The sequence below is a fragment of the Bidens hawaiensis genome, unplaced genomic scaffold, assembly GCF_021521415.1.
Source record: "Bidens hawaiensis isolate Kalapana, Puna unplaced genomic scaffold, B.hawaiensis_p1.1 tig00007885_1, whole genome shotgun sequence".
NCBI lineage: Eukaryota > Viridiplantae > Streptophyta > Magnoliopsida > Asterales > Asteraceae > Bidens > Bidens hawaiensis.
This window is the reverse complement of record NW_027491548.1, coordinates 914260-935475: the sequence shown is the minus strand read 5'-3', so window position 1 is coordinate 935475 and position 21216 is coordinate 914260. Positions and strand designations below refer to the sequence as shown.

Genomic DNA, 21216 nt, shown 5'->3' with positions numbered 1-21216 from the left:
GTGCCATGAAGGATCTAGGGGAGAAAGCAAGGTGGCCCCGAAAGAACGAGAAGACGACCACCTTCAAAGACAAGTCTAAGTGGTGTGCCTTCCACGAAGATTTTGGCCACATGACAGATGATTGCATTGGCTTAAGGAGGGAAATTGGATACCTCCTGAGCAAGGGCCACTTTAAAGAGCTCTTGGGAAGGAAGAAATCCAAGATCCTGAAGGTCTTCCACAAAAAGCAACACCACCACCACTAGATGCTCACGTGATCAACTTCGTCTCCAGAGACTAAGACATGTTTCAAACTTCTTGTTCTGCAGAGAAGGAGCCCACTGAAGAGACCGGGTTGGATAATGAAAGAAGGCCGCTCATCCCCACTACTTCAATAACTGATAGAAGAATATTCTTTGAACAAGAAGGTAATACAGGGATCCATGATCCTCATCGAGACGCTCGCATGGTCAATTTCATCTTTGGAGGGTCAGACATATGCGGCACTTCTTTCTCTGCAGCTAAGAGGCTCGCCAAGGAAATCAAATTGGATAGCAGGGACCGACCGGTTATATCCACCACTCTGACCACTGACAAAAGAATCTTCTTCGATGAAGAAGATAAATCAAGCATCCAGGATCCTCATCATGACGGTTTGATTATTACTTTATTTATAGCTAACCATTATGTTCGCAGGATCCTAGTTGACGATGGTAGCTCGGTCAATATTATCCAACATGATGTCCTTCAGAAGATGAACATACCGGATTCAGAAATCATCCCAAGAACATCAGTGCTAGTTGGTTTTAGTGGAGAAACCAAGAAAACATTGGGGGACATCAACCTCCCGATATACATCGAAGGGTTAAATTCTTATCAAAGATTATGTTTTATTGATAACCTTTCTTGTTGCAATGTTATTTTAGGCAGGCCTTGGCAACATGGAATGAAAGCAGTGGCTTCTACATACCATCAATGCATCAAGCTCCCTACCCCATGGGGAGTAGTAAGGATAGACGGTGATCAAGTGGAGGCCAAGAACTATTATTCATCATCGATGAAGCCAACAGCCAAGTAGACTGTGGCATAGCAACCACAACAACATCCTAGGGACGTTCTGGAAGCTCGGGAGAAAGACATTAAAGAAGTATCCTTGGATCCCGAGGATTCAGATAAAAAGGTGTTCCAAGGATCCAGTATCCCCAGCAAGATCGAAGAGGATTTGGTATCCTTCTTGGGGCGAAGAAAATCTACCTTTGCCTTTAAACATTCAGACATGACAAGTATTTTTAAGGAGGTAATCACTCATAAATTAGGCCTTGATTTATCTATTAAACCCGTCCATCAGAAGCGAAGAAAATTCGCTCCTGATAGGAACAAGATCATACAAGAAGAAGTTGAAAAACTTCTTAAGGCCGACATGATCAGAGAGGTTAAATATCCCCGATGGTTGGCTAATGTGGTTGTTGTTTCAAAAAAGAATGGAAAGTGGAGGGCGTGTGTCAATTTTACCTATTTAAACAAGGCATTCCCCAAGGATCCTTTCCCGTTATCACATATAGACTCCATGGTGGATGCAATCGCAGGACATGAAATGCTTACCTTTATGGATGCTTCCTCTGGATTTCAACAAATTCAGATGGAACCATCTGATCAAGAGGATACAACCTTCATGACTCCTACCGGCATATACTGTTATATTGCTATGCTGTTTGGACTAAGAAATGCAGGGGCAACATACCAAAGACTAGTAAATATGATGTTCGAGGATCAGTTGGAAGACTATGGAAAAGCTGAGGATCACCTTAGAGACTTTGAAGAAGCATTCAATATCCTCGACCAATATAACATGAATCAGAATCCGTCAAAATGCCATTTCGGTGTTAAGGCTGGAAAGCTTCTAGGATATATGGTGACCAAAAGAGGGATAGAAGCAAGCCCCGAGTAGATTGAAGCAATTATCAACCTGACGTCGCCTGCAAACGCCAAGGATGTCCAAAGGCTCACGGGAAGAATAGTCGCTCTCAATAGGTTCATCTCAAGATCCTCCGAGAAGTGCAAAGATTTCTACGACATTCTTAGAAAGAATAAGAAGTTTGAGTGGACGGAAAAGCATGAGGCTGCGCTCAAAGCCTTGAAGGATTACTTATCCTCAGCTCCAGCTCTAATGAAGCCTGTGGATGGAGAATCCTTATATTTGTACCTAGCTGTTTCAGAAAATGATGTAAGTGCTGACCTTGTGACGGATCATGAAGGTGAACAACATCCTGTTTATTATGTAAGTAAAAGTCTTCTAGATGCAGAAGCCAGGTATTCTCATTTAGAAAAGTTAATTCTTGCACTTATTATGGCTTCTACTAAATTGAGACATTACTTTGAAACTCATACTATTATTTTGAGAACTAATTATCCTGTTAAGAATGTCCTTAGAAAGCCAGAGTTGTCAGGTAGAACGGCCAAGTGGGCTGTGAAACTGAGTGCATATGATATTCAATACGAGCCAAGAACAGCTATCAAGTCACAAGCACTCGCGGACTTTGTGGCTGATTTCAGTAGCGACATGCAGAAAGAAGCCGACTTGGAGGTCCAACAACTAGAAGAGACCAAGGATTCTTGGATACTCTTCACTGATGGAGCTTCTAATGTAAGAGGAACAGGATTGGGGATCCTACTGAAATCACCACAGGGGGACATATTACCCCAGTCTATAGCCTGTGAGTTTCAAGCAACGAACAACGAGGCAGAATATGAGGCTTTGATCGCAGGTTTGCAATTAGCTAAGTGCATGAGGATCATGTATCTTCAAGTATATATAGATTCGTTATTGATTGCTAACCACTTTAATGCTCATATGTTGTTAAAGGAGAAAAACTAATCAAATATCTAGATGTTGTGAAGGAATTAGCAAAACCCTTCGAATTGTTTAGTATTATACAGGTACCAAGGGAAGAAAACGCTGGGGCAGATGCTTTGGCAAATTTAGCCTCATCTCTGAAAATTCCAGAAGACACGAAGATTCCAATCATTCATGTTCTCTCACCAGCAATAGGAGAACAAGAAGTTGGGGAGATAACGAATGACAAAGAAATTGCACTTTGGGATCCATTATCCTCGAATAATCAAGAATCATGGATCCTCCCAATCAAGAAGTACATTCAAACTGGAGAGATTCCAACAATTGAGAATCCCAAATCCTTCAAACTCAAGGTATCACAATACATTTTATTAGATGATAAGCTATACAAGAAATCTCTTGCTGGTCCATACTTGAGGTGCATCGAGGTTCCTGAAATCCAATAGGTGCTTAAATATTTTCACGAAGGTGATTGTGGTAATTGTTTTGGACAAAAATCTGCTAAGGATAATGTATCCAAATCTGTTATTTGAGGTATAGTGCTATGCAAATATCAACTATTGGATGAACGAGAATGAAATGAACACCGTGATTTGGTACGAGGAAAAACCTTCGATCTTGTTCAGATCGAAAGAAAAAAACCCCGGGTGATGACAACTCGTCGATCACCAATTTATTAATCACAAAAAAGGTTACAAGTGTTTGGAGATTGTGATCGATATTACAATAGTATGCTGGTGTATAGAGAGAATTATGATTTCTGCTCTAAGTGTGTGTGAATACCAGTGTCCTTCTAATCGATCATTATCTCGATATTTATAAAGGAAATTACAACTAACAATAATTCCTATTTTCTTGGCACTACTCCCACTAGCTTAGTCTTCACTATTGACCACGTGCTGAAGGTGCCTTGTAGCGAAATCTTAGGTTAGACCACGTCCTTGAGCCGTTATATTTATCAAATATAAGACTACACATGAGAAACAACCGTTAACAACACCAGATACCGAGGATCCATGATCCTGACATAGCTCCGGAACTCTTCGGAAGGATAATTGATCCAGACACGTCTTCAAGAATAACATATCCTCAGTACTCAGTTATTTGTGACACAAAAAGAAGTCCTATAAATCCGCCATTATCCCCACTAAACGTTTTACAGCCATTTGACCACGTGCCATATCTTCTTGACTGCGAGTTAGTGGATAGACTGAGTCTTCTAAACGTTACACCTGCTTAATATAAGACTACACATGAGAACAACCGTTAATTATTAATAGGTACTGAGGATCCTTGATCCTGATATGATCTGGAATACATGCTAAGGATAACTGATCCAGACATATGCCAGTATAACGTATCCACAGTGTCAAATTTCCGTGCCCTAACAATTGCCCCCCAAATGGCGGTTGTGATAAGATCACAGCTGTCATTTTGCCTTTGAATTCAGACTTCCTGCAAAAACAGATGAGATTTGACAGGCTAGATATAATTATCATATATCTACAGAGTTTGAGAACTTCCTTTCAAGCTATATATCCAAAACTTCTTATTTTCCCTGCAAATCATGATCAGCTAGTAACACATGTTTAACCCGGGTGGATGGTCCATATTTAAATGGTGAAGTCCGGGTTAAGGATTTGGGTAAGTCCAGGTAACTTATGTTCAATAATATAAAACGTTTGACTATTTACTTGTTATTGTGAAAGTTTGTTTGATATAGCTTTAGTCTTGTTGAAAGTTTTAAGAAATAATCTTGAGTAAAAATTTTAGGATCGAGTATCCTTGCAAAAATAATTTAAAGATTTTAAATCCTTAAGTAATAGAACTTACAAATATTTTAACCAAATAAATGTAAATCGATAGGTAAAAATCTTACCGTAAGGACTAATTTGACCTAAGTTACCATAAGCGTTGAACATTCCGTAATCCTTGTAAAAAATAATTTAAGGATGTTGAATACTTAGATGTTGATCCTTCTATGATCTTTGTAATCAAACTTAGGATAAGTGATGCAAACAACTTATGATATTAACTGGATTAATCCCAACAAACTGGGGACAAGCCCATAAAATAAACTGGGGACAAGCCTGTGCAATTGGGGACAAGCCCGTGTAATCTGGGGACAAGCCCGTGAACTGGGAACAAGCCCAAACTGGTGTTAAACTGGGGACAAGCCCAAAAACTAGGGACAAGCCCAAAAACTGGGGACAAGCCCAAACTGGGGACTGGCCCAATGATACGGATGTCAACTGGGGACTCGCCCAAACCGGGATTTAGCCCAAACGTGAGATAACATGAAAATGTTATAAACCGGTGGTATGGTACGTCTACCATAAATCATAGGATCCTCCATACAGCCGAAGACAACGAAATTGTCAGCCACTAAGTGTGTACTGGTCCCGCTGCCCCGGACTATACGTTGGATAGCGTGCGCTCCAGGCGAGAGTGTTGAAACTCTAATTTATAAGAAAGGTGAAAACCTTTAAACCTTAGAGGATATGACCATCGGGGGTCATACCCAAACATGGGCTAGGCCAAGGAAAACAGTGGTGTACCTTAAATGCGATGGAGAGGTGGCCAACCTCTTAGTCATTGAACATCTTATCGAAATCTGCATTGTTATTTAAAGCTTGGAAAAGACAAACGTTAAGAATATATGATATTAAAGTAACAAGAATCTGAAATGAATAAGTAATTAGACAGATATTATCGATTTCAGAATCCATGATCCTTTAAGGATATTTGATCCTCAGAGAATATCTTATCCTGATCAGAAAAAGTACTTCATGAGATGAATAGCATTCCATGCTCTTGGCAGCATGTTGCCTTCCATAGTGAGCAAATGACATGCCCCATTTCCTGCTTCTGACTCGATCAGATAAGGACCTTCCCACTTGGGTGCTAGCTTCCCATCAGCCGGGTCGGTTGTGTTTTGGAAGGCTTTCCTTAAAACTAAATCTCCTTCTTGAAATCTTCTGATTCTTATATTTTTGTTGTATGCCCCAGCTACCCTTTGTTGATATGTTGCCATTCTGATCTTGGCAAGGTCTCTGATTTCTTCAACAGTATCCAAGTCTTTGAGAAGGATTTCTTCATTGACCTCAGGATCACGGATGCTCGTTCTGGCTGTAACCACCATCTCTATAGGGATGACCGCCTCTGAGCCAAACACCAACGAGAAAGGTGTTTGACCTGTTGCATTCTTTGGTGTTGTCCTATCTGCCCAAAGAACGTAAGGAAGTTCCTCAGCCCACTTGCCTTTCTTGGATCCTAGCTTCTTCTTCAAGTTGTTGATGATAATCTTATTTCTTGACTCCGCTTGACCATTGGCTTGAGGATGAACCGGCGTGGAAGTAATCATCTTGATTCCACAACTGTCACAAAAGTTAGTGGTTCTTTTCCCAATAAACTGGGAACCATTGTCACAAACAATTTCAGAAGGGATACCAAATCTATTTATAATATTTCGTTTAATAAAGGATATAACCTCCCTTTCTCGGACTTGCATAAATCATTCTACTTCAATCCATTTGGAGAAGTAGTCAGTCATAGCAAGCATAAAGACCTTTCCGCCTGGTGCCTTTGGTAGCCTTCCTACAATATCCATGCCCCACTTCATGAAAGGCAATGAAGAGGATATAGGATACATAGGTTCAGCTGGCTGATGAAGGATGTTTGCATGCCTTTGACAAGCATCACATTTCTTTGCATACTCCATTGCATCAGTCTTCATTGTCGGCTAGAAGTATCCGGTCCTAAATATCCTGGAAAATAATGTTCTTCCACCTGTGTGGTTCCACAATCGCCTTCGTGAAGATCTTGGAGTACCTCTCGTATCTCAGGATCCTCGATGCATTTCAAATAGGGACCTACAAAAGATTTTCTATATACGATATCTTTTAAAATAATGAATTGTGATACCTTTAATCTGAAGGCTTTAGGATTTTATCCTGTAGGGATTTCTCCATCTTGGAGGAATTTCCTGATTGGAAGGATCCAAGATTTTGCTTTTGTAAAGGATGAAGGATCCTTCAATTCTTGAGAACGGTCTGTGGTTACTTCCATCGCTTCTTGTCCCCCTATTGCCGGAGACAATATGTGGATGATAGGTATATTTGTGTCATCTGGAATTTTCAAGGACGATGCTAAGTTTGCTAAGGCATCTGTCCCAGCATTCTCTTCTCATGGTACCTGTAAGATACTAAACAACTCGAAGGATTTTTCTAATTTCTTCATAATTTCTAAATATTTGACCATATTCTCACATTTTACAGTGTATGAACCACTAAAGTGGTTAGTTATGAGTAAAGAGTCTACATAAACTTGAAGATACCTGATCCTCATTTGTTTGGCTAAGAGTAAACCTGCGATAAGTGCTTCATATTCTGCCTCATTGTTGGTGGCTTGAAATGCACATGCCATTGACTGGGGTATTATGCCCCCCTGTGGCGATTTTAGTAGGACAACTAATCTTGTTCCTCTTACGTTGGAATCTCCATATGTATAGAGGATCCAAGGATCCTTGGTTTCCTCTAGTTGCTGGACTTCCAAGTCGGCTTCTTTCTGCATGTCACTACTTAAATCAGCCACAAAGTCTGCAAATGTTTGTGACTTGATGGTTGTTCTTGGTTCATATTGAATATCATACGCGCTCAGCTTTACAGCCCATTTGGCCACCCTTCCTGATAACTTTGGTTTTCCAAGTACATTCTTAACAGGATAATTAGTTCTCAAAATAATAGTATGGTGTTTCAAAATAATGTCTCAAATTGGTTGAGGCAATAATCAAATCAAGAATTAATTTCTCAATGTGAGAATACCTGACCTCTGCATTTAAGAGGCTTTTACTTACATAATATACCGGATGTTGTGGACCTTCATGATCCTTGGAAAGAACATCAATGACTATATTACCTGAAACGGCTAAGTATAGAGACAACAACTCACCATAAATTGGCTCCATCAAAGCTAGTGCTGAGGATATATAATCCTTAAGAGCCTTCAGTGCATCATCATGCTTTTGAGTCCATTCAAACTTCCATGGTCTTGCCTAGCTGATCCTGGAACATCATGTTGACTAATCTTTGGTGTGTTGCCCCTGAATTTCTTAGTCCGAACGGCATAGCAATATAACAATATATGCCGGTAGGGGTCATGAATACGGTATCTTCTTGATCAGATGGTTCTATCTGAATTTGTTGAAATCCAGAGGAAGCATCCATGAAGGTAAGCATTTCATGTCCTATCATTGCATCCACCATGGAATCTATATGTGGTAACGGGAAAGGATCCTTGGGGCATGCCTTGTTTAAATCAGTAAAATCGACACACACCCTCCACTTTTCATTCTTTTAGAAACAACAACCACATTAGCTAACCATCGAGGATACTTAATCTCTCTGATCATACCGGCCTTAAGAAGTTTTTCAAATTCTTTTTGTATGATCGTGTTCCTCTCAGGAGCGAATTTTCTTCGCTTCTAATGGATGGGTTTAATAGATAAATTGATGTACACAAAATTATACATCTTTTATACATCAAATACGCTCCAATCTGTGGTATTTCTTGGGAATTTTAGTTAGAAATGATACTTAACTTGTTTAATTTGAATTTCCAGGGATAAACGAGCTAATAAAAGAGAAACGGGCAATTTTCTAGAAGAAATGGCGATGATAGAACTTCCAGCGCTAAGCATGCACCATGCCCAGGAAGACACAGCCCAATTCTTAGTCAGGCACAACCGTGCGCTCATTCAGGCACAAACTGATGTCTACATAACAAAAAGAAAAGTACAATTTGTCATCTAGCAAGGTCAAGCACAGCCATGTGCCCACTTTGGCACAGCCCGATGCCTAACATGATGGAAGCAAAAAGTACTGTTGTCGGCCAACAAGGGTTCACACAGCCCATGCTTGATTTGGCACACCCGATGGTCAAATGTGTGCACATGCTTTAAGTACAAAGATATTCTGTCAGAGATTTGGGGACCAGCATGGGCTGTGCCGAATTTGGCATACCATGTGCCTCCTGCAGCAGTTTGCCTATAAATTGGTCTTTTGTTTTCTCTTCTTGACACACCGAGTTACATACACAAAAACACTCCCTTATCACCATAATTCCAGAAGATTGAAGGCAAGAAGAAGCTCTTGAAGATCCATACAACATCAAGAAGGGGTTCTAAGCATTCACATAATCATCTAGCTTGGTTCTTGGGTTAGATTATCTTAAAGTTAATTATGAATGCTATGTTCTTTTACTTTGATGTATATTTCATTATTATCATGAGCTAAACTCTTCATATCACCTTAACTTATGATGAAACTTGATAACTTTTGATGGTTTGAAATAATATATGGTAATTTTATGTTGAAATAATGATTAATTCTTGGTTACCTTTGATGAAATATTGTGTTTAAACAATTGAAATTAATATACAAGAATTATAAATGGTATGTCTTGTTATGTTGAAAGACTCTTGATTTTATCATTTATTTATAAATGTTGTTCTTGCAACTTTATAACTTTTAATCTAGAAATAGTTAAAATAATTCTTGCATATTAACATGAAAACTGGTTAAACACATATCCTCATGTTTAAATTTGAAAAGATTGAACATTTGTTATGAATTGATATTCTTGTTAAGTAATATTATAAGTATTTTGTTAACACAACTATTTTGATATTACACTTGGGTTGAAAATTTATAAATTAAAGGAATACTTGAACTTTTTTAATCAACCATAGGTGGATTAGGTGTTTTTCATGTAATCTTTCCGAACGGTTGTTAGATTTGAGTTTCGTAATTGAATGATAATCTATATCCTTAAATTTCAACATAAAGGTTCACTTACAATTATGATTTGAGGTGATTAGTTTGTATAATTCATACTAGTTTTCCAAAAAATCAAAAGAATAGTTATCTATAACTAGTGACTACTCTTTTCCATAAACAAATTAAAATAGTGAATTTGTCATATATTTGAGTTTACCATCATAAGAAGTCAAGTGGATTCTAAAGTTAAGGTGATGGCTTTTAAATCTTGAATCTTTCCGTTATCATATTTTTGCTTGCTTTATATTATTACTATAAGTCACTTTAAAATATTACTTTTAAAAACAAAAACTCTTAAGATATTTCTTACGGTTATTTTAAAATACAAGGATTTAATATTGAAATTTACGTGTCCACGGATTGAAACTTGGTTCTTACCGTGACTATATTACTTACACGATTGGTACACTTGCCATTTGTGTGTGTTTTATTAAGTTTAAGTGAAAACCCATTTTTAAAACCCGACAAAGTGTGAAAAATATTTAATAAAAACATACATATATCACACCACATCAAGTTTTTGGCGGCCGCTCCCGGGGACACGGTAAAATTTTAATACTAATCTAAGTTTTTTATTTTAACCGTTGTTTATAATTGTTAAAAAAAATTTGTTCATATTAGTTTATTTAGTTTTAGTCTAATCTTAGTTTACTCAAAAAAGAAAAGAAAAAAAAAGAGTTTATTTATTTTCGCTTTACTTGTAGTTCACTTTTAGTTGTTTAGTTTTCTTTATATATTTTCTTAAGTAATGAATGTCCACCACGCCCGCCCCTGAGCTTGTTTCACCACTTTCGGAACCCGAACGTCACCTTCACCAAAGGTTACGCAACCGTTCACGTGTAGTATCAGAGACAATAGAAAACGAGGCGTTTGCGGACATAACTACCGAAGAAAACATGGCGACACCCAATAACCCAGAAAACGAACCTAACATGAACCAATACAGCAAGCCGACCCTTGAAGGTTATGGAAGTGGCGTGGCACAACCGGAAATCACTGTAAACTTCGAAATCAAATCCAGCATCATTCATATGGTGGAAAATTCTGTTCAATTCCATGGGCTTCTCGATGAAGATCCCTTGTCTCATATCTCTCGATTCTTACGAATATGCGGTACATTCAAAATAGAAAAGTGCTCTGAGGACCAAATTAAGCACAAGCTTTTTCCCTTCTCCCTTCGAAGCCCTGCCTTGGATTGGCTAGAATCACTGCCATCTGGCACAATTACCAATTGGGAACAGATTGTAGAGAAGTTCCTCCTAAAATACTTTCCACCAGACAAAACCGCAAAGTACCGAGCCAGCATCACCGGATTCAGAACCGACGAAGACGAGTCGTTGCACGCAGCCTGGAAGAGGTACAAGAGCTTGCTAAGAAGATGTCCACATCACAGTCTGAACAAATGGCTTCAAGTCCAAACATTCTTCGACGCCCAATCAAGCCAAAACAAGCAGGCAATCGACCAAATTGCTGGTGGGGATCTCGGAACCAAATCTCCAAACGAAGCATTCGAAGTTCTAGAGAAAGCAGCCAATAAAAGCTTCGCTTACAACCCACCAAGGTCCACACCATCACACAAGGGTATACACCAAGTTGGCTCCAACACTCTTGTCACAGCGCAAATCGAAGCATTCTCAAAGAAATTTGAGCAACTACAAACAGAGTTGGTGAAGGCGAAGAACAAGTGTGACACTTGTAGGGGAGAACACAAAACGAACTATTGCCAGCAGAGCATGATGGTTGAAGAAGTCGATTTCGTAAGCCGAAAAAAAACTCCTACGGGAATTCATACAACCCAAATTGGAGGAGTCATCCTAATTTCAGCTGGAAGGATGGAGCAAACAACCAAGCACCACCTGGGTTTGACAAACGTCCTTTTAACCAAAACCAAACCTACCAACCCAAGCCCCAATACCATAACCAAGAGCCAAGTACCAGTCAACAAACAACCAACAAAACCATAAAAAATAGTCTTCTAACACAATTGTTGGCTAACACTGAAACTGCAAACAAACTAGTTGAGCAAAGGAACTGACTAACCGAAGAGAGATTCCAAAAGAATGAGATAGAGCTAAGGAATCAGAGGGCACACTTGCAAAACATTGAGACTCAAGTGGGGCAACTTGCTCAACTATTCTCTGAAAGACAACCAGGTGGCCTTCCAAGCAACACAGTAAACAACCCGAATGCAGCTGTAAATGCAGTTACCTTGAGGAGTGGCAGAACCACTATGGTTACCGAACCAACCTCAGAACCAGTGGCCACGGAAAAGGAGACTGAGATTCCTAAAAAGGTGCAAGAGAGGCTAGTCCCAGCAAGTACCGCACGACCAAAGGAACCAGTCAGAACCTATATTCCTCCAATTCCTTATCCAACGCGTTTGAAGAAAGAAAGGTTGGAGGCTCAATACGAAAAATTCCTCGAGCTATTCAAGCAACTCCACATCAACATTCCATTCGTTGAAGCACTTTCACAAATGCCAAAATATGCCAAGTATTTGAAATATGTTCTTACCAACAAGAGGAAGTTGGAGGAGCTATCTCATGTCACATTGAACAAAGAATGTTCAGCCATTCTGCAAAACAAGCTTCCAGAGAAAATGACTGATCCAGGGAGTTTTACTATTCCTTACCTAATAGGAAGTTTGTCTGTTAGCAATGTCTTAGCCGACCTAGGAGCTAGTATCAATTTGATGCCTTATGCGGTTTTTGCAAAATTAGGGATAGGTGAACCAAAACCCACCCGCATGAGCATCCAGTTAGCTGATCGTTCCATAAAATACCCTCGGGTTATTGTTGAGAACATGCTAGTCAAAATTGACAAGTTCGTGTTCCCAGTAGATTTTGTGATCCTCGACATGGAAGAGGACAAGAATGTTCCCCTCATATTAAGAAGACCCTTCCTAGCCACGGCTAGAGCACTCATTGATGTTTGCACGGGAAAGCTAACTCTTAGAGTAAATGATGAGCAGGTCACATTCGACATAGGTAGATCCATGCAGCACCCACAACACCATGATGATTCACTTTATTGCATCAATGTTATTGATTCTGTTGTGAGTTGCCATGTGAGTAATTCCGCCATCTCGAATGCTCTTGATACACAAATTCTCGAAAAACCTATCTCTGAACCCATTCGAGAGGATCACATCGTCGAAGAAGTCATCAAATTGGAGGACCAATAAACGTCTTCGCCACAAGAAGTTTTCAAAGTTGTCGATCTCAAACTTGAAACTAAAGCTAAAACATCCACTGAGGAACCACCAACCTTGGAGTTAAAATAATTACCAGATCACCTAGAGTATGCTTTCTTGGGAGGTGAATCTCAACTCCCTGTGATCATCTCAGCTAACTTGTCGATTAACGAGAAGAAAAAGGTGCTCAATTTTCTCAAACTTCATAAGAAAGCCATCGCATGGAAAATTATGGATATCAAAGGAATTAGTCCTTCTTTCTGCACCCACAAAATCCTCATGGAGGAAGACTACAAACCTGTAGTTCAATATCAAAGGCGTCTGAATCCCAACATGCAAGATGTCGTGAAGAAAGAAGTAATCAAACTCCTTGATGCAGGGTTAATCTACCCTATCTCTGATTCACCTTGGGTAAGCCCGATTCAAGTTGTACCCAAGAAGGGAGGAATGACTGTGGTAATGAACGAGAAAAATGAGCTTATACCAATGAGAACTGTCACAGGCTGGAGGGTTTGCATTGATTATCGCAAGCTTAATGACTCCACAAGAAAGGATCATTTTCCACTCCCTTTCATTGATCAAATGCTTGAACGTTTATCTGGAAAAATGTTATATTGCTTTCTTGACGGTTTTTCTGGTTATTTTCAAATTCCCATTGCTCCTGAAGATCAGGAAAAGACTACATTCACATGCCCTTATGGCACATTTGCCTACCGGCGAATGCCCTTTGGGCTATGCAATGAACCTGCTACCTTTCAGCGTTGCATGGTAGCCATTCTTCACGAGATGATTGAGCACTCAATGGAAGTCTTTATGGACGATTTTTCTGTTTTCGGAGACTCTTTTGATCATTGTCTTAAGAATTTGGAAAAAATGTTGACAAGATGTGAAGAAGTAAATCTAGTTCTTAATTGGGAAAAATGTCATTTCATGGTTCGTGAAGGCATCGTTCTCGGTCACAAGATCTCTCAAGCTGGACTTGAAGTTGACAGAGCAAAAATCGAAACAATTTCCAAACTCCCACCTCCAACATCTGTCAAAGCAATCAGGAGTTTTCTTGGTCATGCGGGTTTTTACTGCCGCTTCATAAAAAAATTTTCTAAAATCGCTCGACCAATGACCCAACTCCTTGAAAAAGATGCACCATTTATTTTCTCTGATGAATGTTTGAAAGCTTTCAACTTTTTGAAAGATAAACTTATCAATGCTCCGATTATGGTTGCTCCAGATTGGACATTACCTTTCGAAATCATGTGTGACGCAAGCGATTTTGCTATAGGAGCAGTTCTAGACCAAAGGAAAGATAAGCATTTTCACACAATCTACTACGCCATCAAGACTCTCAACGATGCACAAGAAAACTACACAACCACCGAAAAGGAGTTGCTGGCCGTGGTGTTTGCTTTCGACAAATTCAGATCTTATCTTGTTCTTTCAAAAACCATCGTTTACACCGACCATGCAGCCATTCGCTATCTTTCCAATAAGCAAGATGCAAAGCCTCGACTAATCCGCTGGGTCTTGCTACTTTAAGAATTTGATATCGAAATTCAAGATAAAAGGGGTGCAGAAAATGTCGCCGCCGATCATCTTTCGCGTTTGGAGTGCTTAGCTTCACACGAACCACTGGGGTCTCACATAAATGACAATTTCCCCCATGAGGTTCTTATGCACATTCAAACGATTCTGAAAGAAGAAGAAGACGAGTGCCCTTGGTTTGCCGATTATGCAAACTATTTAGCATGTGGTATCATGCGAAAAGGATTAACACACCAACAGCGTAAAAAATTCTTTTCTGATCTCAAGTATTATTTTTGGGAAGATCCACAACTGTTCAGGATCGAAGCCGATCAAGTCGTTCGTTGATGTGTGTTCGGAGATGAAGCAACAAAAATCCTCCAACATTGTCATGAAGGACCCACGGGAGGACATAATGTCGGTTTCTTCTGGCCCACCATCTTTCGAGATGCTCATGACCTTGTAAAATCTTGTGATGCATGCCAATGGGCAAGCAACATTTCTGCACGAGATGAAATGCCTCAAAAGGCCATACAAGTTTGTGAAGTGTTTGATGTTTGGGTAATTGACTTCATGGGACCGTTTCCAAGTTCCTTTGGAAACCGATACATCCTAGTAGCAGTTGACTACGTTTCTAAGTGGGTTGAGGCACAAGCACTCCCCACTAATGATGCTAGGGTTGTTGTCAAATTCCTTAAGAAGTTGTTTTCACGATTCGGTACCCCAAAAGCTTTAATCAACGATCGAAGGACCCACTTTTGCAATGCCCAAATGGAAAAAGCCTTGTCTTGCTATGGTATCCACCACAGATTTTCAACATCATACCACCCACAAACCAGTGGACAAGTTGAAGTCACTAACCGGGGCATTAAGCGTATTCTTGAGAAAATAGTCGGGCAAAATCGTAAGAATTGGTCTGAAAAGCTAGATGACGCATTATGGGCTTTACGAACCGCTCATAAAACTCCTATCGGTACCACACCGTTTAGGGTGATTTATGGAAAAGATTGTCATTTTCCTGTGGAACTGGAGCACCGAGCATACTGGGTGTTAAAAGCCGTTAATCTTGACTTGGTCGATGCAAGCGAGACTCGGTTCATGCAAATTCATGAGCTGGAAGAATTAAGAAATCAAGCTTATGCGAATTCCACAATCTACAAGGAACGCACTAAGTTGTTACACGATAAGCGTTTGAAAGAACACAAAGATTTCAAAACGGGTGATCGTGTTTTGCTTTACAACTCTAGGTTGCGTTTATTTCCCGGAAAACTTAAATGTCGTTGGTCAGGCCCATATTTGGTAAAGAAAGTTTTTGATTACGGGACCGTGGAAATCAAAAATGGAGATGGTCAGTCATTTAAAGTCAATGGTCATCGTTTAAAACTCTACGTCGAAGGACAAACTGGAACCGTCTCGGAGGTAATGCTCCTCCATTCCAAGAACCCTTGAAAGAAAGCCTCGGGTCTAGCCAAGACCCTTAACCAAAAACTTGGCACTTGCACATAGTTTTTGCTTAAAAAAAAAGAAAAAAACTTTTTTTTTCGGGAAATGTCTAGACAATTTTCAGCGTGTTTGGGGTACTAGTTGTTCCGTGCCCAGTCTAGACGTTATGTTATCTTATTTTTATAACTTTTATTTTTTGATGTTTGTTTCGATGGTAGTTGCCTCTTTCGTTGAAACATCTACCTGGAAGAGAAGTGTGGATTTCGGATGCAGCCCTACGTCACCGACATATATGGGAGTTACTTTTCATTCTTTTCCTACATTTTGTATTGCATTTTTATATATCTTTTCACATTGAGAGCAATGTGAAATTCAAGTGTGGGGAGGGATTTACTTGAACTTTGTTTTTTGTCCAATAAAATATTTTTTAAAAATCTCTCCAAATTTTAATTTTTGTGTCAAAAAAAGAAGAATATTAATAATAATAAATAAAGACCGTTAATCCATTAATAAATTTTTGACAAAACCATGGGTTAAGGTTGTTTTTTTCGAAAAGTGCTCGTACAAACCAACCACCGAATCAACTTTAATTTAATGTGAACACCAAAAATATGGTTTGTATTTATTGAGAAAAACTTTATGCAAAATGTGGCGTTTAACCCCAATCCCTCTGTTTTCGTGAGCAAAGCTTCAAGACTTATTACAATATATCATCGGTTACGTTTTGGCGGATTGAGTTAGTCATTTGTTTCGTGTGAATTAGAACTTGTTTGGGCATACCTTTCGAGATCCGACCGAAATGTTTGTATAAAGATGGAGGTAATATATGACCTACCAAAACATTTCCTCATATACCATTAAAAAACACATTAACCCTACTCCAAAGAAACATTTCCTTTTACCCAGCATAAAATCATCCAACCACATCAACCTCTTCAATTTCAAACAATTTTACACCATTTTTACTTCAAGATCAAGTTTCAAGAAGACCAAAGGAAGTCAAGAAATATGTTTCAATTATTGGTCTCTATTTTTGTATATAGTCATACCCAAAAAAAAAAACTCAAAAGAAGATCAACATACACAAAAGTTGATGAAAGGAGCAAATATTGTGAACTCAAAAAGCATGGAAGATTTATCACAGCTCCCGATCAAGATACATTTGTTTATAATTATTTTTCTTTTAAACCCATGAACCTTAAACCAACAAACCTTCCACACTCTATCCCAACCAAACGCCAACATATATTACCTCCCTGTTTATGCAAACATTTCAATAAGTGGGTGGAGAATGAATCCCCCGACAAGCTTATTTTTCACAAGTGGCATTTTAACAAGAGTGTTCATATACATACAACATTACATGTATGAACAGATATAAAACCGAGTGTGAGTGAACATTGTGAGAACGTGTAATTTTGCATAAAAAGAAACTCATAAATACAAACCATGTTTTCCTATATCACTACATATATTCATAAGATCTCCTTTGGTTGGGTTGTTCGTGTATCTTTCTTCGGGGTCACCTTAACTTTTTGGGGATGTTATAGCTACGGTCTCGTTATCTTTTACCATTTGGAGAATTTTCATGTTTAGCTTGCTTGAGGACAAGCAAGGTTCAAGTGTGGGGATGTTTGATGTACACAAAATTATACATCTTTTATACATCAAATACGCTCCAATCTGTGGTATTTCTTGGGAATTTTAGTTAGAAATGATACTTAACTTGTTTAATTTGAATTTCCAGGGATAAACGAGCTAAAAAAAGAGAAACGGGCAATTTTCTAGAAGAAATGGCGATGAAATGAACTTCCAGCGCTAAGCATGCCCCATGCCCAGGAAGACACAGCCCAATGCTTAGTCAGGCACAACCTGATGTCTACATAACAAAAATAAAAGTACAATTTGTCATCTAGAAAGGTCAAGCACAGCCATGTGCCCACTTTGGCACAGCCCGATGCCTAACATGATGGAAGCAAAAAGTACTGTTATCGGCCAACAAGGGTTCACACAGCCAATGCTTGATTTGGCACACCCGATGGTCAAATGTGTGTACATGCTTCAAGTACAAAGATATTTTGTAAAAGATTTGGGGACCAGCATGGGCTGTGCTGAATTTGGCATACCATGTGCCTCCTGCAGCAGTTTTCCTATAAATTGGTCTTTTGTGTTCTCTTCTTGACACACCGAATTACATACACAAAAACACTCCCTTATCACCATAATTCCAGAAGATTGAAGGCAAGAAGAAGCTCTTGAAGATCCATACAACATCAAGAAGGGGTTCTAAGCATTCAAATAATCATCTAGCTTGGTTCTTGGGTTAGATTATCTTAAAGTTAATTATGAATGCTATGTTCTTTTACTTTGATGTATATTTCATTATTATCATGAGCTAAACTCTTCATATCACCTTAACTTATGATGAACTTGATAACTTTTGATGGCTTAAAATAATATATGGTAATTTTATGTTGAAATAATGATTAATTCTTGGTTATCCTTTGATGAAATATTGTGTTTAAACAATTGAAATTAATATACAAGAATTATAAATGGTATTTCTTGTTATGTTGAAAGACTCTTGATTTTATCATTTATTTATAAATGTTGTTCTTGCAACTTTATAACTTTTAATCTAGAAATAGTTAAAATAATTCTTGCATATTAACATGAAAATTGGTTAAACACATATCCTCATGTTTAGATTTAAAAAGATTGAACATTTGTTATAAATTGATATTCTTGTTAAGTAATATTATAAGTATTTTGTTAACACAACTATTTTGATATTACACTTGGGTTGAAAATTTATAAATTAAAGGAATACTTGAACTTTTTCTACTTTAATCAACCATAGGTGGATTAGGTGTTTTTCATGTAATCTTTCCAAATGGTTGTTAGATTTGAGTTTCGTAATTAATGATAATCTATATCCTTAAATTTCAACATAAAGGTTCACTTACAATTATGATTTGAGGTGATTAGTTTGTATAATTTATACTAGTTTTCCAAAAAAATCAAATGAATAGTTATGTATAACTAGTGACTACTCTTTTCCATAAACAAATTAAAATAGTGAATTTGTCATATATTTGAGTTTACCATCATAAGAAGTCAAGTGGATTCTAAAGTTAAGGTGATAGCTTTTAAATCTTGAATCTTTCCATTATCATATTTTTGCTTGCTTTATATTATTGTTATAAGTCACTTTAAAAAATTACTTTTAAAAACAAAAACTCTTAAGAGATTTCTCACGGTTATTTTAAAATGCAAGGATTTAATTAAAATTTACATGTCCACGGATTGATACTCGGTTCTTACCGCGAATATATTACTTACACGATTTGTACACTTGCCATTTGTGTGTGTTTTATTAAGTTTAAGTGAAAACCCATTTTTAAAACCCAACAAAGTGTGAAAAATATTTAATAAAAACATACATATATCACACACATCATAAATCAAGGCCTAACTTATGAGTAATTACCTCCTTAGAGATACCTGTCATGTCTGAATGTTTGAAGGCAAACGTGGATTTTCTTCGCTTTAAGAAGGATATCATATCCTCCTTGATCTCACTAGGGATACTGGATCCTTTTGTCATATTATAATCGAATGAATCGGAGTTCTCTGTTCCTGACTTCATCTAGAGTCCTGCATGGAGTTATCACAAGATCATCATAAAAGGGGGAGCTCCTCTGAATTCCCATCTTGAATGCTTCAAAAGCAGTAGTCATGTCAAGATTTGGGATTTCCAGAGCTTCCCTGCCAAATCTCGTAACAAAATCCCTAAGGGATTCATCACTAGGTTGGATAACGCGGTATAAATCACTAGTTAACTTCTCAAATTTCCTACTACAGGAAAATTGACTGTTGAACAAGTTAACTAAATGAGAAAATGATGTAACAGAAAAGGGAGGAAGACTTAGCAGCCATTTGAGCGCGGATCCTGTTAGTGAGGATCCGAAACCTTTGCAAAGACAAGCCTCCTTAAGCCTTTCAGGGATTGGATTAATCTCCATCCTTTCCCTGTATTGGGCAACGTGCTCTTCAGGATCCGTGGTCCCATCATAAGTCTTCATGTTAGGAGTCTGAAATCTTTTAGGGATCTCAGTGTCACAGATACGTGGAGCAAATCTGGACAACCTGTGACTACCCTCTGGAATTTCAGGAACCGGTCGGACCACCCCTGGTACACTGGATATCATATCCTTGAGATTTTGCAGCTCCTTAGCCATAGCTTGGTTAATACCTGCATCCTGCATGGAACCACGATTAGCATCTAAGGATATAGGATCATACAAGTTATCTCTTTGTTGCGTGAATGTTGGCATTCTAGAAGAATAGCTGAGATAAGATGCATTTGCTACAGGAGTTGGTCCACCAGAAGCGATGGTCTGCATGGGGATTATATCTCCTTCATGGACCTCGGATGATCGTTGATGTTGAACTCCTAAGGATCCTTGATCCTCGAAGAAGGATCCTTGAAGATGGGAGTTGTAGGATCCTGGGTGAGACATCCTAGAGGATCCTGGTTGAAGGATCGCTGATCCTCTCTGGAACATGGAGGATCCTTGAATCTGCTGACCCATCAACCCCTGGTTGAGGACAGAAGGTCCTTCCTGGAAATTAGAGGATCCTTGAATCTGGTGACCCATGGACCTCGGATCCATAATAGTCGATCCTGGCTGAGTGATCAAGGATCCTTGGGTTTGATGACTGTAGGTTCCCGGACGGATCTTACACGGGATATCGCTATCTGCGCAGGTGCGGAATCCCTGCGTAGGTAGTTACGAGCGTAGAATACGTAAAACACGAACACACGATACTAACGAAACCACGTTATAATATAACTCGAACCACGTCTATTACAGACACTTGACACGTGAAATGATCACACACTATCACTAACTCTCAAACAAACTCTCGAAAAACAACACTGAAACAGTAACCCGTAGGTTACTTAAATACACGACAACTTCGCCTCAGGCGAAGTTGTCAATAACTTCGCTCGTTGAACAAGTTCGCCTAGGCGAACTTGTCAACAACTTCGCGTGTTCAACAAGTTCGCCTAAGCAAACTTGTTGACAACTTCGCTTACATACATAAAGATAAACTTAAACACAATTACATTACAGACTCGATTATAAACGCTAGACTATGAACTACTGACATCTATGTACCAACAGACTCCCCCTTGGCAGTAGCTTCATATCTTGATCTTCATAGCTTGTGTCTTGTAATCTCTCGTCTTCTCTCTGCATCCCCTCAAGCATGCACTCCCTGTCTAACACATACAGAGACCAGCTTCTGGTACTTCTTAGCTTCCTCTTTCCAAGCTGGAATGTAGAAAATCTTCTTAGCGTGTAGTACCTGCAAGTCGGCTTGAG

General features: G+C 38.8%; 2 protein-coding genes across 3 annotated transcripts; one reads left to right on the top strand and one right to left on the bottom strand.

The window, feature by feature from the left end:
- Positions 1–5659: 5659 nt before the first annotated feature.
- LOC143636350 (uncharacterized) lies at positions 5660–20540 on the bottom strand. Of its 2 annotated transcripts, XM_077103968.1 has the most exons (3): positions 19328–20540; positions 6758–7942; positions 5660–6622 (listed from the first exon to the last, which is right to left on the bottom strand). In XM_077103968.1, exon 1 carries the CDS (start codon positions 20497–20499, stop codon positions 19432–19434), a length of 1068 nt encoding a protein of 355 aa, XP_076960083.1. In that variant the 5' UTR covers positions 20500–20540; the 3' UTR covers positions 5660–6622; positions 6758–7942; positions 19328–19431. The 2 variants fall into 2 exon arrangements, with proteins under 2 accessions (XP_076960083.1, XP_076960082.1); XM_077103967.1 differs by having other exon boundaries at positions 5660–7942.
- LOC143636341 (uncharacterized) lies at positions 10422–12853 on the top strand. The gene is made up of 3 exons (XM_077103963.1): positions 10422–11364; positions 11823–12311; positions 12390–12853. Exons 1-3 carry the CDS (start codon positions 10422–10424, stop codon positions 12851–12853), a joined length of 1896 nt encoding a protein of 631 aa, XP_076960078.1.
- Positions 20541–21216: the final 676 nt, after the last annotated feature.